Here is a 17,849-nt window from a genome sequence, read left to right as displayed (position 1 = left end):
AAAAAAAAAAAAAAAAAAAATTATTTTATACAACAGTGTCTTAAAACATCGAAATTATTATAGAAATTTACTTCGCTCACTAGCTGACAAAAATAATTACGAAGGTCGTGTTTGAGGCGAACGAACCAAGTGTAGCCGAGAAATTTTCTTCATTGGCTGTGAAAGCTTTTAAAGTTTTGGAAGCTAAGTTGAAAATGTTTTGGTTTTTATCCAACTTTCCAAAGTCGGAGCATAGTTTCATATTCTCTTATTATATAGGCGAAAAAAAAATTTTTTTTATCAACTTTACAAGTGGATATAACTCCTTAAGCTATGAGGCTTCATATCGTCACCTAAAATACAAAACAACGTATCTTAAAAAGAATCGAAATTGAGTTTTTAATACTTAGGATTCTCTACATCATATTACATATGTATATTATACATATTATGTACCATAAAATTTTCTGCTATTGCTGTTAAATATAACCACATTCAACCATTTTATAACCGAAACTGAAATTTTGTTTCAATACCATAGCGATATCAATTAAAACGTTTTTTCTTTGCCTGTAAACTTATAAAAAGTGATGTTACGTGATTTTCCATTTCAGGTGATACAGCTAATTAAAAACATAACGCTTTATTGTAAAAAAATTATTAAAAAAAAGTATATTATAAATATAACTAAATATGATAAAATAAAAGTTAGTAAAAAGTTCAACATGAAAAATAACATATTTTTAATAAGTTAGAATTAATAATAATAAAGATTTGTTGAAGCGAAAAATATTGCAATTTAAATATAACAAATTACCTTAAAAATTCAAGTTTGTACGAATATAAAAAATTAAAAACAAATTATAAATTTCGTGGTCCATATTTTATTTCGGTTTGTTTACAATGGAAAACATAAATTTTCATATTTAACACACTGCACATTGTTAAAAAAATTAGAGTTTGATAAATTTAAATTAACGTCAACATAAAATATAAATCTATTGTAACTTGTTCTTGGCTCTTTTTGAAAATATTTAGTTTTGTTTACTTCATTTTTTACAAATACATTTACAAAACTTTTAAATATACATACAATACATTAAACAAAAAAATTGTATGTAAAATACATATTGCCTAACTTTCATACAATAAGAAGATTTACATATACCATTACAAGCTTTTACATATACATACATATTTATAAATTTGCCACATGAGTTAATAGCTCAATATTGCGCGTGTACAAACATTTTTAGGCATGCAAACACAAAAAAAATATTAAAATTAATAAAATGCAATTAATACTTCACATTTGTGTGCTATGAAAAAAATTAAAATTAATTAAAAAAATTAAAATTAATTTAAAAAATTAAAGTTAAAGTTAAAAAAAATTAAAATCAATTTAAAAAATTTTATTAAAATTAATTAACGAAAAACTTCGAATTATAAACAAATTGCTGCTAAACAGTGATTGTGGTTTAAAAAAGTGCTTTAAAAAAAAAACGAAAAAAATCTAAAATTCGTTTGTTGCCGCCAATGATCCGTTTGCTATCGCTACATTCATTTAGCCAAAATGCAATGTTTTGTTAGTTTTAATTGCACACTTAATTATGCATAATATATGTATAGGTATAGCATTATTGTTTAGTATTTATTATATTATACATTTGATGTAAAAAAAATTAATTATTTAATTAAGTTGTTGTTCTTGTTTTTTAAGTATAAATATTTTTTAAATATTTGTTCCTTTGTTGGCGAGATTCTTCTTTTACGTTTACTGTCACAATGTTCCATCATTGTTTTGTTGTTTTTGTAATTCTTAGCAGTACGAGTACTTTAACTGTTGTCCCTCTATTCCCTATATATTGTATATATATATATATATATATTTATATGTGTGTATGTTTATCTTTTATGTAAATTAGTATGCTTCTAACTTATTTCACAATATTTATATCCATTCACTTTGAGTTGCTCTGCCACATTCGAGTCTCTAACGGTGTGTGTGACCGTTAGTTTGCTAGGTCGTAAAGCGTCATATTTTCATTTGTTCAGCTCTAAAAATAGTTTAAAGTATTTAATTTGACTGTAGTTAGTATTTTTTACATTCCCGACTCCGCGATGCCTTCGTCATCTGTAAGGGAGAAATGAGAGCATTTAAAAATATTATACATTTGTCGAAATATTTGTTAAAAAAATTTTTTTTTGGTTATTACAGTTAAGCATGCGGACATTTTTTTTAATAAATGTTAGTTGGGAATTAAAAAAACAAATTCTTTAATTAAAATTTGCCAATCAGGGGTATTCACAATGCAACTACTTCTAAATACATATGTATATACATTTTTTTTTAAATAATAATAGCAAAGTTATAAACACAAATTTAGCATTTTAAAATACTTTACATTAGGCTACACATATTTTGCAATATTATTATTTTATTAAAGAAACCAGTAACTTGTTTAACTAAACTGAACCTAACCTATATTTATAAAATTTTTTGTATTGTGTGTTAAGAAGCACAAGTGGGAAATTTTGAACAAATCGATTCTTTTTTTCAAAAATCGAATTTTGGCAGTCGTAAAACTTAGTGTAAATTCAATTTTTTTAAAGCCGCCGTTTTGTCAGTTTTTCTTTTCTGGTTGTAGGCCATTGTACGAGGTTTTCTAAGTTAAGAGGTTACTTTCTTTACGGGTTTAAAAAATCAAATTTTGTTATCGTCTTATTAAACTCTACAACATCTCTAGAGCATTGTCCTAAATTTTCAAGTTGATCCGAGAAATAGTTTCGGATATACAGCATTGAGAATTTGTGCGCTCAAGGCTAGCTAGGCTAAGTGCGCCGTCTTTAAACGCGTTTTTCTCGAAACTGTATTTTTGAAGTCGAAGTCCAGAACCACTTAGCCGATCTTCATAAAATTTTACATAAATCTTTGAGATACAATTCTCAAAGACTTGGATAAAGGATTTTTTTCGATTACAACTATTTGAAAAAAAAAAATGTCGGGAAATTAAATTTTTTTTTTGTAAAAATGTCTGCCAAAAATCCAATTTTCAGTGTTTTTCCCTTTTCTAACTTAGGGTTTCAATTAAAGCACGATTTTTTCCATTTTAGATGATCCTCTAAGGAGTTATCCTGCAAACATGGGAGCATATGTTTTCAGAGGGGTCACTAGACCCCTTTTATATGAGAAAAAATTGTTGAAAAAATGCTATTTTTATTTAACCCAAAAGTTGTGGATCTTTTTATTAAAGCACCTCCCGACCCCCAGATTATTTTCCTCTTATTTTTTTTATATTCTCTTCCATTATCAATGAGTTCATTCTACTAATCTAATTACGCAAAAGTACAAAAAATTTTTTTTTATAAAGAAGGTTATTTTAATTTTTTTTATAATATGCAATCTTAAGTTACAAAAAATAAATCAAATAAAGAAGCTAAAAATTAATCAAAAAGGCATTTACAAATCTACATATACAACAACAAACAAACTTTAGTAAAAAATACAAAAACAACTGATTTAATTAAATATGCTACAAACCCAAAAACGGATTGGCGTATATGATGCCACCGTTCTCCCCAACACCACCACTACCAACACCATTCAATGTAGTTGTGCCCTTAACACCGGTTTTACAGAGTTTCGTATAGCTATCGCCTTCACCAACCAGTGTCGCTATTTCGTCCTCATCATTGCGCGTATTACAACTTGTGCCCAACAACTGATCATAGCAGCTGACATCTGTGCTGATCACATCCGCCTCGATGTCATCATCGTCCTTTTCCAAACTATTGCGATTACTGCCCGCCAACGAGCTGTGCATGGCATGTGAATCCTCATAGCTGCCGCCACCACTGTCGTCGTTGGCATTATGTGGCACATCAATGTGCGTGCCATAGACATCATCGAATAGGCCATCGTCGTCCTCCTCCACATCTTCATCTTCATCATCCTCGTCGACATCGAGTGAACGGCGTCGGAAGACATCATCGTCGAGGTCACCATCATTACCCGAACCGGAGCCACCACTACCCGAGCCGCCGGAAACTGAAGCTGAGCCACCACCACCGCCGCCACCAACACTGCCATTGGTCACAATCATTATATCCTCCTCGGCAAAGCTAAGACGCGCATTACCACCACTACCCGAGCTGCCATTGCCGATGACAACAGCGCTACTATTACTAATACTGCCGATTATGCTGCCACGTGGCGCGTGACCAGCACCACCAACGCCAACGCTGACACCATTGTTCGCACTGTTGCCACAATTGCTATTGACCAGTATAATCTCATGGCTGAGACTGTTCTTAATATCACAGGATGACGCGCTGAATGTGATCAGCTGTGACTTGCGTCTGTGTTGCAGCGTATGGTGGCCGTTCATTGAGTTGTTGCCACCGTTTGTATTATGATGATTTCCCGCAACACTACCACCGAGCGTATTGCTGTTGTGCACCACATTGCCGCCGATGCTGATCACATCGATGGCACCCTCTTTACAGATCATCGAGCTGGGTTTGTTATCCACCAAAACGATAACCACGGAGTTGTTGTTATCGTTTTGGCTAATCGAATGTCATCTGTCCACTGCGTTGCTATCGGTGTACATATGAGCACCACCATTGAAGGACGATGTCATTGAGGCGCTGTGTGCCGCGCCGCCGAAACCGGTTAATGGCTGTTGATCGTCATGTATGATAGCGGCGTTCTCATTATCGATCTCCTCCGCCTCTTCCGGCTGCAAATCATGTCCTTCAATAGTTGCAATCACTTCGCCGTTCTCATCCAGCTGTTGTTGTTGCTCTGCAGTGTCATCATTATGACCAATGAAGTGTGCAGTTAAATGAAAGCATTTGTGTGTGTGTTCATGTAGCACATGTGTGTGAGTGTGTGAGTTTTTAGATAAATGTATGCGATTTCATGGTTGGAAGGGGTGTTTAACGTTTGGTTTGTGTTCCACGTATCGCAGTTGTAAAAGAGAAGAAATTTTCGTATTTTTTTGTTAGTTACAGCGAATAACCCAACACCTCCTTAGCTTCTTGGAGCAAAAGTTTGACGTCAAAAATAAGTGTTTACAAAATTTGTTAGTGAAAAAATTGGCGAAAAATGTGAAAGTGATCCTTTCTACGATATAGTGTGACGATCTAATTTTTTTTGTAATTATTGCATCAAGGGAAACGTTAACCTCGGCTTCACTGAAGCTATAATACATTCCACAGGTGCATTTTTTTTATAGCAAAAAAGGTTGTAATGTCGATCAGTTTGAATGACAGCAACGTATGTATATGCTATAGTGGTCTGATCGGAACAATTTGCTTGGAGCTTGCATCGTAGCCTTGAAAATCTGTGCCAAATTTTGTGAGGATATCTTGAAAAATAAAAAAGTTTCCCATACAAGAATGAAATTTTGATCCAACAATTCGTATGACATCTATATGCTATAGTGGCCCGATATCGATGATTCCGACAAATGAGCAGACTTTTAGGTAAAAAAGGACATGTGCAAAATTTCAGATTGATAGCTAAAAATCAGAAGAATTTTTCCCACAAATCTCTTCTCAATTTCGGGTAGAACCATTCATAGTCTTTAATGTAGGCTTGAAGCTTGAGGAACACGGAATTTTATGAATGACTATGAATTGTATAATAGCTAAGTAAGTCCAACTTTGAAAGGTTCATTTAAACGGAAAGCAGAAATCAGTCTATGTAATACTCTTTAACTCATTTGATCTGAAAACTTTAACATTTTTCGCCAAAAACAACTCCAAAACCAAAAATAAATATTAACATTTTAAAGCTGATTAGTTTAAATTACAGAAAAATCCAATAAATAAGGAAGGAAGAACTCACCTTCGTAACCCTCATTATCGTGAATTTCTCTCGCTGGACCTACAATGTTCTCTTTACCCTCAAGCACAGCCAGCAAACACTGATGAATGCAGATGTACTGCTGTTCGGTTTGCACCATCCAAACGCGTTCTAAAAAAACAGAAAACAGGCTTAGCAACAACCTAACAACCAAATATATAGCTCAGAATTCAAATACCTTTACGCATGGCAAAGACAATGCCGAAAATATCGACAAAATCCGAAGTTTTTATCTGTTGCAGAATGCGATCCAGCGTTATAAATGTGCCGGAGCGGCCCACGCCAGCACTGCAATGCACGACGATTGGACGTTGCTCGGAGCCGATACGATCGCGGAAAGCGCGCACGAAGCGAACCAACGTCTGCGGTGGATTTGGCACACCAAAGTCCGGCCATGTGGTGAAATGGAAGTGACGCATAATGCGCTGTTCGCTGCCCTGTTTGCGTTAAAAAAGACAAATATGTAATGCAAAATGCGTTGCCTATATTTAATTACAAAAAAAATATACCCTGCACAGCATGAACTCCGTCATTACCCAGTCCGCATAGTGACTGTCATTCAATATTTGCACTTTGATGTCGCCATAGAAGACGGGCACCGTATCATTTGGCCAATATTGATCACATTTCTCACGGCCCTTCTCGAAGCAGCGCGTCAACATCACAATGGCACGAGAATTACTCTCCCAACACATACGCCAGAAATCATCGCGTGTCGAATGCAGCGGACCTTGTGTCACAATGAATTCACGAGGCGAATTATGACCCGGCACATAGTTGGCATTTATATAATCGGAGCCCTCATCATCATCGACAGGTTGCAGTTTGAAGCGCGAATGATCGTAGGGCAAAATGTTGGTGAAACGATTTTTAGGACGATTGCAAGGTAGGTCAGCAAATGTGCACGACTGATCACGACCCACATGCTTCAGCTCTTCGAATTCCTCACTGAAACGGAAATCTGAATCGGCCGACATGAGACGATAGTGTTCGGCGAAATTCTTGATCAGTATTGGACGATTCTGCTCGATTACACTATCGGGCAGCGACATGTTATCGTTGGCACGCGAGTTTTTGGTAGCCTTGCGGCAACTGTTGCGACGACGCTTAAAAACGAATAAAGTGATGAGCAGCACGAAGATTATGGTTAGTGGCACGGTGATGGCGACGATCAACGAAGTGTTATCTTGATCTGTTTTGTGTGGAAAATGAAGTTGTAGTAAGTGGGTTATAAATTTTTTAAGTGAGTACTAAAAAATGGTATTATTTGCGGGTATAACACTCAAATACTTACCAGGCGAAATTAGTAGATCTTTACAAAGATTTTTGTGTAAGACATAATATAGAGTAAAGCGAATTTAAAATTTTACAATAAAAAATATTTTGTTATGTTTACACTATATAATATAAAGTAACTTAAAATTTTTGACCATTCAATCACTCCTCACTCACCTGTTTGTATGGGAAAGCTGTAGGCTGTGTCCGTGAATTTGTCAGGCGCTGTGAAGGCCCGGACTTTCACTCGATATGTAGTGCCCGATTTTAACGGTCCATTGCAGTAACCTAACTTTCGGTTATCACAATTTTCTGTGCCGATAGTGAAGTCCTCTACCGAACGATTTTCAAAGGGATAATACGGATCGATTGCCTGATATGGCAGCCATACACTATACGATTGCACGTCATGCCAGCTTGGCATCTCTAGACCTGAAGCATTTTTAGCGTCATCTTCGGCGACAATGATGGTATACCAGCGAACCTTGAAATAACAATGAAAAATGGTGTTAATGATACTTTAATATCTACATCATCCAAGGATAATAAAGTTTATAGCTTTTATTGTGGTTTCTTTAACTAAATTATTTCCTTTGTAAACTCTAAAACGGCTCAATATCCATACTAATTTGACTTACCGGCCCATTTTGGTCGGAGAAATAGTTTTTACGGAACCGTATCTGTATTGTTTGCGAGCTGCGATACACTTCGGTGGGCACCACTTGTGTGGCTGGGCGTGGCGGTGCCAAAATGGGCATCGTTTGCTTATACTCGCGTTCCGGTCCATAGCCAACCGATGTTTTCGCTTGTATTTTGAAAATATACGTTTCGCCCGGCTTCAGGTTGCGTATGGTGCCAGTGACATCGGAAGACTCGAATTGTTGTATACGCCTCTCGGTGGCATTGTTCACATTCATGTACGTGATGGAGAATTGGCGTATGACACCGTTGGCCTCACTCGTTGGCAGCAACCACTCGAAAACAATTTCACTGGGCTGCACATCGATCGGGTGGAAACGTTCAACACGTCCTGGTACTGCTTCGTTTGTGCTGAAGCTTGCCGATAGTGGTGAGCTGCTACGCAACACCGAAGATTCGGTGCCCGAACGCACAACAACTGTGAATGTGTAGTTGCGATGTGGACGTAGATCGGCGATGGTGATTTCATTGCGTGTGGTAATATTTTGTGCGAGTATATTGTCAGCGGTCAAGTATTGTACATCAAAGTCATTATATTCGCCCTTGGGTATGTCCCATTTCAGCGAGATTTCAGTGTCTGTTATGTTGGTGGCATGCAATTGTGTTATCGGTTCGGGAAAGAGACGATCTTGACGTTGTATGGGTAGACTGGACACGCCGCCACTTACCGTCCACACAGTGATATTGTATAGACGACCCGGTATTAACCCGGTGAATGTGACTTTGCGATCCGTATCGTTGGCCAACTTTTCTTTGTCCTTAATGTCTGGATCACCGAGTGAGAAGCGGTAGATGTCGAATTTCGAAGACGACTGTGGTGTTGGTGTGTACGAGAGAGTTATGGTGTCGCGTTCATCCTCTTGTCTGTCATTTACAACAACCACTTCCGATTGTATGAGCGGCATGGTGCGTGTGGAGAGGTGTGTGGTGCGTGAGAAAATTCCGTAGGAAGTGGTTTGTATATCGAATTTGTACTGCACACCAGGCATCAGATCACCAATCAAAACACGTACGGTGGAAGACTCATCTATTGCAAATATTAGCAGTTTAAAATTAGAAATAATAAAATTTAAATCTTGCGCTTACCCGATTTATTCTCAGATACTGTTTTGGTTTGAGATTTGCTCGAATTTTCGGTAGGCCACCACTTTAATATATAGGATTCGACGCGTCCCTCGGGCTTCGGCCATTCCAACGTAATGTTGCGCGAATCCACCAAGGGTATGATGTTTGACACCTCATTCGGTGGTACGGTATAAACGACCTCTTGTGGATTGGGACTCTCCACACCGAAGCTAACAGTATTAACTTGTATAGTGTACTTTTCACCTTTAGTCATATCGGTAATCTCCGCCTCAGTGGCGCGCACACTGGGTAAGTTAAACCATTGCTCCTTAGTCTCTGTGCGATACCGCATCGAGTATTCCGTGAAATCACTATTCTCAGGTGGCGCCCAATGCACTAACACAGAGTTGCTGCGTACGGTTTCGATGGACATGTTGCGTGGTGGATTGGAAACTGTATGTTTTGCACAAATAAATTGCATTAGCATTAATATTTTGACATAAGTTAGGTTAGATTTGGCTTATACGTACACACTGCTTGGAAATATGCGTGCGGTTCACTTCTCAGACCGTGACTAACGGCAAAGACCTTCACCTCATAACCGGCGCCAGCATGCAAATTGGTGATGACCAAACGCGAGTCCTTTGTGTCTATGGTACGCACCTCAGAGGTGCCGTTGCGGGAATAGAGTACTTCATATTTCTCCTGCTTGGAGTTCACATCACTCTTCCAGCTTATATTTAGACCTGTGCGTATGCTCTTTAGATCCTCAATGATGGGGGAGGATGGACGTGTCACCACGTATATTGTAGTCTCATTCGATTCCATTTTCTTTGAGACCGCCTGCACGGAAACCGAATAATTGCGTCCGGGTAGCAGACTCTCCAGTATAGTACTTGGGCGCTCTTCAGTAAAGGTGCTCGTGTCGCCGTTGAACGTTTCTAGTTCATGATAACTGTGTATCAAGAAATTTTTAGTGCTGAAAATATTTTTACAAGTTGCAAAGAGCTTACGCTATACGGTATTCATCCTGTGTACTCGCTAGATCCGGCTCCCATGTGATTCGCATCGTATTGGTCTTGTCATCATTGAACGAACGTAAATTACGCACTGGCAGCGGTCGCAATGTGACATCACCAGCCGCGGGCCATGAGGTCACCTTACCTGAAACGGTTTTCACGATAACATTGAATGTCTTGCCCGGTTCGGCGATGTCGCGGAAATCGAAATAAGCAATCGGATCATTATTTCGTGAAACAGTTGATTGGCGACGTGAAGCGGCCAACGAAACTTGATATTTGTCAAACTCCGATATGCCTTTTGGCGCTTCCCATAGCACGCGAAACGAGTTCGACGTGATGTAATCCTTACCGAATGTCACATTTAGCGGTCGTAACGGTACTGTGCGATATTGTGCGGTGGTCGGTGGGGAGATTTCATCTTCAGACATTGTTTGTACCGATATATTATAAGCACGGCCGGGCACAAGCCCTTTGAACGCCGCTTGCGCTGGACCCGGTGGTTCGCCTTCCTTCTCCACATACAGCACGCTCTCTAGCGCATCCGGTGGTTCAATGGATACTTTATAATGGGTGTAAATGCCGGCGGGATACGGTGGTTGCCACAGCACGAGCAGTGTGGTCTCGTTACGGAACCAGACAATGAATTTGCCGGGTGTATTGGGCTCTGTGCTCGATTTGGTTGATTGTTTAACGAGTGTGGCATATGGCGAGTGTTGTTGGATGGAGTAGCCAATGAGGGAAATAAAAATATGAGTAAGTGAGAAATTATATCGAATCCATATGAAGATTATACATATAGTATATGAGGTCTTAAGTGACTACAAGTAAGTGCGGTTACAATAGCAAGCATAGCAGAGCGGCTTGTAGACACATTCCAACTATTTACTATGTATTTGCGGCATGCTTGATAAGTGAAGTCTATGTATAAATATATATGCATAGTAAATATTGTGCTCATTATTAGTAAAAATATATAGTACAATTATGCTTAATATAATGATAAATCTTAAGTTATGACATTTTAGCAAGACAATTTTTAGTAAAAAAATATAAAAATGATAGTGAAAGTAATGCTTGGGATTAATTTTTTATTATTTTTAAATGATATCTGGTTGTAATGGAAACGATTTCGGTAACACTGTGGAACATTTTTGGGATTATTGTCTGAGGGGTGAGAAATTCCAAGTCAGGGTGATGGTACTAGGTCAGTATAGTAAAACCCCCAAAGGGTTTGGTGTTCGTATGTGTCAGTTTTTTTTATGACCTTATGACCCCTTTTTACCTTATCTTGATGTTTTTTCGCTTAGTTGTGACATTTTTTAATTTTTATTGTTTTTTTTTGGGTTTTGCCAAAATTAAAACTTTCAAAATAGCTCTGTCTGCGTCGATGCAGCGCTGTCTGCGCGATTTCCAAGCATTGACGGTGTCACGGAAGGCATTCTCCTATTCCGGAGCCTTGAGAGCCGAGATACATGTTGCTTGCATCCCCTTTGTCGTCTCAAAATGCTTGCCTTTCATCGGCCTTTTAAGGCAAGGAAACAAAAATAATGGGCTGTAGTGCGCCTGCGGAAGCGTTGGGGTGCTGGCCTTGGTTATAGGCAGCTGTGTTCACAAGAAAGGCGGTGTGAGAAGGGGCCTTGTCGTGGTGCAACTTCCAATCGGCTGCGATGTCTTGTTGGACCTGCTTGACCCATCTATTGAGTCTCTTGAGAACTTCCCGTAAAATTTGACGTTTACGGTTTGTCCGGAAGGAGCAATTCATGGTGAATGATGATTTTGATGTCAAAAAAGACAATGAGCATCGTTTCACTTTGAATTTGCTTGTTATTATCTTGTTTGGGCAAGGAGACGCCGGCGTGTGCCACTCGGAGGATTGCCTACTTGACGCGTCACCTGTGATTACGTTATTCAAACATTAAGGGTCACTTTCACACATGTTCAAATTTTCTTGGCACACTTCCACTTGCTTAATTTCTGCTGTAACGAACGCTCCATTTTCGCCTTAGATCACTCACAGAAACACGTCGCGCGAAAATGTTTGTCCTGACTATCCAGCCGCTCGGAGACAACTGACCAGCCGTTCGTTCGTTAGCTAGRAACGTCCTCTATCGAATCAAGTCGGTGCGGAAGATAATCAGTCCTATTACTTTCCAAACAAACCCTGTAAGCGCGCAGCCGAGGCCGAGTGTATGAAAAATTTGATGAAGCATGTTTGCATTGGCTCAAAAGGAGCCTATTTCAAGACGATTATAAAGATATGTATTAAAATTCGTGATTTTTAAATATATCGACAATGCTAGTAGCATTCACTTAAATAAGGTTTTGGTTTGCTTCTTTTGAACGAATCCTTCTTTTAACTTGAATTTTGACGCAATCAGTTCCGAAATTACAACTCAACTAGAATAAGCATCATTGCAACCCTCGAAAATTTGATATTTTGCCTAACAGCTTACAGACAGGCGGAGTTTCACAAACGGTTATTTCTGTTCTGTATCCTCACTTTGCTTTTTCTCCTACTAACCTAATTTTTATAAACATAAAGCTTAACATTACAACATAATATTCTTGTACGGCGAACTTCAAATCAAAAAGTGCAGTTTCACAGTATTTTGCAACTTATATATATTTCAACTTTAGTTAAACATATATACATATATAGAGTGTGGCATAACAGTGCATAAGCCACAAGTTCAAACTACAGAAATTTTATTGAAAGCATTTAGTACCATATAGTAAGATTAATAAGACATTCATTTCAGTACATATGTATGTATATATATGTACATACTACGTATACATATAGATAAATTGATGCATGTTTCGTAAGTTTGTTGTTACCTCGCAGAATCTTTATATCCAGCAACTCTTTATGTCGCGTCCTTCTACCTTTTAGCAGCGTAATGTTTAGGTATTAGCAGAGATTATAGAGTTCATAAAGGTTAACACATTGTTTAATTATTATGTTTATATGTATGTATGTATTTATATGTAGATATTGTTGCTAATTTAGTCACAATCGTATTTTTCCAAATTGAATATTAATAAAAGGATAGGAATAACAGTTTTAGTAAGAATCTTTAACGAAAACCCCGCAACCAACACCAAAACTTTCCACTTTCTTTTAACTGTGCCAAAGCTTTAATTGCAAGAGCGCAACAAAGCATTTTTGTCCATTCAATTAAAACTTTTTATTAAATTCTACAAGTAAACACCCTTCCCTCGCCCCAAATTCCATTTAGTAGTAGCATTTATTAGGTCTCAGTTCACCTTTGCTTCGAGACTTACTTGTTGTGAAATTGCGGCTGGTATATGCCACCGACTCCTTGTTGTCGTAAACGGTGAAGGCCTGCACCTGATAAGTGGCGCCCGGCGTCAACTCCTTGACGCTGTGCTGGAATGTGTTATTCACGACGAATGTGCGATTGTATGAGTTGGAAGCACCGGAAAGGCCGAGCACTTTGATGCGGAAGGAGGTGTAGTTGCCTTGGGTGGGCGGTGACCATGAGATGATGGCATTCTTCCCGCTGCGCACTTGCACGGAGAGGTTCGAGGGCGGATCGGGCGCTGTAAGAAAGTGATGAAAATGTCTTAAATGTCTATTTAAACTGAATAGATATTTTAATAGTGGAATAATAGATATTTTCTTTTTTGTGGGACCTATCCAAATCGTTGCAAAGCAGCTCCTTACAGCAGCTTACATCTTTATTAGGCGTGATAATAAGATGGTTCAAATTCATATCAGGGTGAAATATTTATACCAGAAATTATAAAAAAGTTCATGACGAAATTTTTTGAGCTTCCAATCTTTCTGATTTATTTTTAAGGGCCAAGAAAAAATAATTTGATGCTAATTAGAGAGTTAAAACGATCTCGTTTGAATATGATCTAGATAGTTATGGTCTTCTTGAATGAAAATTTTCATAATAACCATAGGCTGGCTATTCGCAAAAATAATGTTCGAGCATTGGCATCGGCATCGAGATATACGACGACATTGACGAAGCTCAGTGAATTAAGAGACAGCGGCGACTATGAGAGTATTCGACACAGTATCCGCAGAACGATTGGCGCGCTGTTGTAAACTCCGCTATAACCGCGTAAGAGGTGTCTAATCCAATAAAGAAGAAGAAGAATCTGAGGTATATGTGCTCTTTAATTACTCAGACAATATTACTAAGTACCATTTTGCCTAAAAGTAGAAGCTTTTTGGTCTGTCCACGATCAACACTACCACAAGATAACTTTGTAGTATGCCCTGTGCTGCTAGTGTTCCAAGACTTGAAGTATTCCTTTAGAGCCCATTGCTTTAGACAAGCCTAGAAACTGAATGGTACGGTGCAGCTTAGGGGTATTGTGTTCCCAACAGGAAAACTAGTTAGCCTTTTCATTTTCTTCTATCCCTGTATGACTGGGCCCCCAGCTGACAGTTCTTGCCTGCGTGCATAACCTGACGCAGTGTGTCTTGGTGCTACGGAGAGCCTTAATTGCTGAGTGGTTGTCCATTAGAAGGTTTATGTACTTCTGCTTTCTGTTACGCCAAATATTTCGTAGGTCTTCTTCTTGGAAGACTGAGTTCTAGTCATTTAGCTTGAAGCTACCTTCTGCGTATGGATTTCTACAGAAGAAGCCCGCTCTTGTTCCGTTTCACCCTTTGATCGAACGGTGAATACTTATATTTCGATTCTGACAACACTGGTTCCACGTCGCTGGAATTGACCCGGATTTTATCCCGCAAAGAGCTGCACTTTCGGAGATAGTTTAAGCTAACATCGGTAACAGAACCTTTAGTTCATGCCTTTCTATCGGAGAATGAAAGCGTTGTGTTTAATTTCTCATGGAAATCCATTTCTCATTCTCTCCTTCTGGTCTCATTGTCAATTTATTTCGAGTTCATTTACATTTTTGTAACGTTGAGACACAAATACCTTAATAATATTTTATATACCACTCAATTAATCAAGTGTAATGTACTTAAATTTATCATCAAACATTACACCATTTCCAGTGGTCCTTAAAATATGACGCTCTTACAAACCAATGTGATATCAACGTGCTAAAGTTTGCCTGGTTCAACACACCAACATGTACTTTCATTCTTACATGCATATGTACATATTGCATTTGTTACAGAAAATATTTGTAATGAACAAATCCTCCCTCGAGTTTTCCCAACTGCCATTTATTAATTGAAAAGTTTTAAGGGCATTTAGTGACTGTTTGACACATAAAAGTAAAAATAGTTTACTTATCTCATGACAAACCAATGGTTTCCAACAGGTATTGGCAAAAAAAAAAAATATTGTATATATGTATGTAGTCAAGTCATACATCCAGCAAAATGGACAAAAACAAATATTGGAGGTCAAAATTGGCGGAAAATCAGTACAAAAACCGGCATGTTATGGCTGAAATTCTAACTGCAGGATATAAGCGACAATCAGTCACATATACATGTATATACATGCATATGCATAAGGATTTTTTGTAATCATAAAAGAGTGATGTCAGTAAATATAGATATTTGCTCTAATTTCCAACTTGAATAATTACAACTTTGATGGTACTATCGGAGTTGGCTTCACAGGCCAATAAAGAGAAAAAATATATGTTTTTAACAGAGGGTGGGACGATAAGACAGTTATAGAGATATATACGTATATTCATACATATATTGCATTATATACATATATACATACATATGTGGCAATAAGTATATACTAATAAATTATGCCCGTGGGTAATTTACTCAACGAAATTGTCAATGGGGAATTCTTAGGTGGATATGTATGCACATATATAAGTACATTTGATATAGCTATTTCTTCAAAACTAAAACGAGATTAGACTATTTGAAAGCCTTATAACATATTCACAAACATAAAGTATATGTTAATGAGTGTTTTAGAGGGAAGTTTCCAGTGCTCAATGGTCAGTTCTTGGTGGTTGCGAGCGTTTTTATGGAGTTTATGGCGCTTTGACGGTGCCCTTAGGTGTTGGATTCGTAGATAAACATCTCATTAAAATAACATTAATTCAGAGTTGTTGAGAGGTACATATGTACATATGTAAATGCATGTCTTTGTAATTGAAAAGGGAGTTTAATATAAAAAGAAGAATTTAAATAAATTCAATTGTGGACAAAATTATTAATTATATTAATTATTTATATAATATATTAATATTTGAACTATATTACGAAATTAGCAAATTTACAACAGTTGTTGTTGTAAACTGGTGGTCCTCGATTGTTAAAGTACACTTGGATGTATAAATACATACTCGTACATTCATTTGCTGCGTCAAGCCGGACGCGGTGTGAAATTAGCATTTGAAGCTGCGTTGGCTAAGTAGCTCTACTCGTAGGTGAGTGCAGCGCCTTTGTTACAGACACAAAAACAAAAGCGAAAATTATCAAGTTAAGCAGAAACTTTTGGCCAACATAACTCATACGACCTGTGCAACCAATTACACTAGGCGCTCAACAATTGGGACTAGTGCAAAATTAAACATTTTTCAAATTAGATAAAATTTACTTCGAGCTAGATAAAAAAAAAAAATTAGTAAAACGGAAAAATAATTAGAAAAAAGAAAAATACTTCGAGTTAGGTCAAAAATAATTAGGGCAAAAAATATTATTTTTTTAGACATAACCTGAATGTGCATTTTTTTCCATTTAAAGCCTTGAAGAAGATTTCCATATACATATGACTGTTTAGATCGATTTTAAGAAAACACAAGGTGCGTTCCAAAGTAAACAGGAGTTTTTGAATCTGGTGTCCCCTGATAGCGCCATCTATATGTCGACTCATGCGTTATAATCTGCTATCTTTATCGATTGTACAGTGAGAATTTAATGACATTTCATTTATTGGTAATGAACTTATGGCGTTTTAAGTGTCTGTATGTTTGTGTTATCGGTGCGAAAATGAGCTTCGAACAAATAGCAAACATTAAATTTTGTTTTAAAATTGGTAAAACTTGTATCGAAACGTTTCAATTGATGAAACAAGTTTATGTCGCTGATTGCTTATCCCGTAGCAGAGTGCACAAGTGGTTTCAAAGCTTTCAAAGTGGTCGTGAAGACATAAATGACGATCAACAATCAAAATCCGTGATCACCGGAAATTCCTTTGAAACTGTGCGTGAATTCATCAAAAATCAGCCGAAATCATCATTGAAATTCTAGGAAATGGAATTGAACGTCTTCAAAACATTGATTTATCGCATTTTGACCGAACATTTGACGCTGGTGACCGATTATTTGACCACTCCTCGTATTCATCTGATATGGCACCGTACGACTTCTTCCCTTTCGGAAATATGCATTTGTCCATGAATGGAAAGCGTTCGACATGCTTTTGGACCGTGCAAAAGCTGTAGAAGCAGAAGGCGGCTATTATGAACGAAATAAATTGATTTTGCCGAAAAAAGCATTTGTCCTGCTCACTTTGAAACATAAGTGTTATCAGTTAATTTTTTTTGGAATAATACAGAAAACGAAATAAAGTTTTTTTTAATTATTTAAATTTTATTTGATCATTAAATTAAATTTTGTTTTATTATTAAAACTTTTTTAATTATTTAAATTTTATTTGATTATTTATTATTATTATTTTTTTAATTATTTATACTTTTAAATTATGTAAATTTTTCATAATTATTTAATTTTTTTATTATTAAAATTTGATTKCATTATTTTTGTTATGTAACAAATAAATTGAAGAAAARAGGCTGTTTTTTACCCGAAGAAACCCATGTAACTCCTTAATAATTTGGAAATTCAACAAAATCAAAAATAAATCGCCGTAAGAACGTAGCGGTTGTAATTTCTGAGACTCCACTGTACAAGACACGTGTGCGTTGGTTTCTTTGCAGCCAGCAGACACTTGGAAAATTCATGACTTAAGCAAAAGTACTTGCCCAAAAGCCGCCTAAAA

At 37.1% G+C, this 17,849-nt stretch overlaps 2 protein-coding genes across 4 annotated transcripts in view; both read right to left on the bottom strand.

The window, feature by feature from the left end:
* Positions 1–1,106: 1,106 nt before the first annotated feature.
* On the bottom strand, positions 1,107–4,515 carry LOC108975867 (tyrosine-protein phosphatase 10D-like; the record flags this gene model as incomplete). The annotated part of the gene is given in 2 exon segments (XM_018944657.1): positions 1,107–2,113; positions 3,521–4,515. Coding segments are annotated over 2 exon segments (1,002 nt in total). The 5' UTR covers positions 4,491–4,515.
* Positions 4,476–17,849, bottom strand: part of LOC108975866 (tyrosine-protein phosphatase 10D-like) — a 142,197-nt gene continuing 128,823 nt past the window's right edge. The window contains exons 3-13 of one of the 3 annotated variants that reach the window (XM_018944656.1): positions 13,198–13,476; positions 12,751–12,798; positions 9,904–10,576; positions 9,421–9,845; positions 8,912–9,343; positions 7,765–8,852; positions 7,304–7,610; positions 6,361–7,043; positions 6,030–6,288; positions 5,834–5,962; positions 4,476–4,786 (exon numbers count right to left, since the gene is read on the bottom strand). In XM_018944656.1, the coding sequence (XP_018800201.1) occupies positions 4,560–4,786; positions 5,834–5,962; positions 6,030–6,288; positions 6,361–7,043; positions 7,304–7,610; positions 7,765–8,852; positions 8,912–9,343; positions 9,421–9,845; positions 9,904–10,576; positions 12,751–12,798; positions 13,198–13,476 (4,550 nt within the window). In that variant the 3' untranslated portion in view covers positions 4,476–4,559. The remainder of the gene's footprint in view (positions 4,787–5,833; positions 5,963–6,029; positions 6,289–6,360; positions 7,044–7,303; positions 7,611–7,764; positions 8,853–8,911; positions 9,344–9,420; positions 9,846–9,903; positions 10,577–12,750; positions 12,799–13,197; positions 13,477–17,849) is intronic. The other 2 variants (XM_018944655.1, XM_018944654.1) reach the window with 2 other exon arrangements.

This window comes from Bactrocera latifrons, unplaced genomic scaffold (genome assembly GCF_001853355.1).
Source record: "Bactrocera latifrons isolate USDA-ARS-PBARC rearing strain unplaced genomic scaffold, ASM185335v1 scaffold_7, whole genome shotgun sequence".
NCBI lineage: Eukaryota > Metazoa > Arthropoda > Insecta > Diptera > Tephritidae > Bactrocera > Bactrocera latifrons.
Note: the sequence above shows the minus strand (reverse complement) of the source record. Positions and strands in the feature narration are given on the sequence as shown.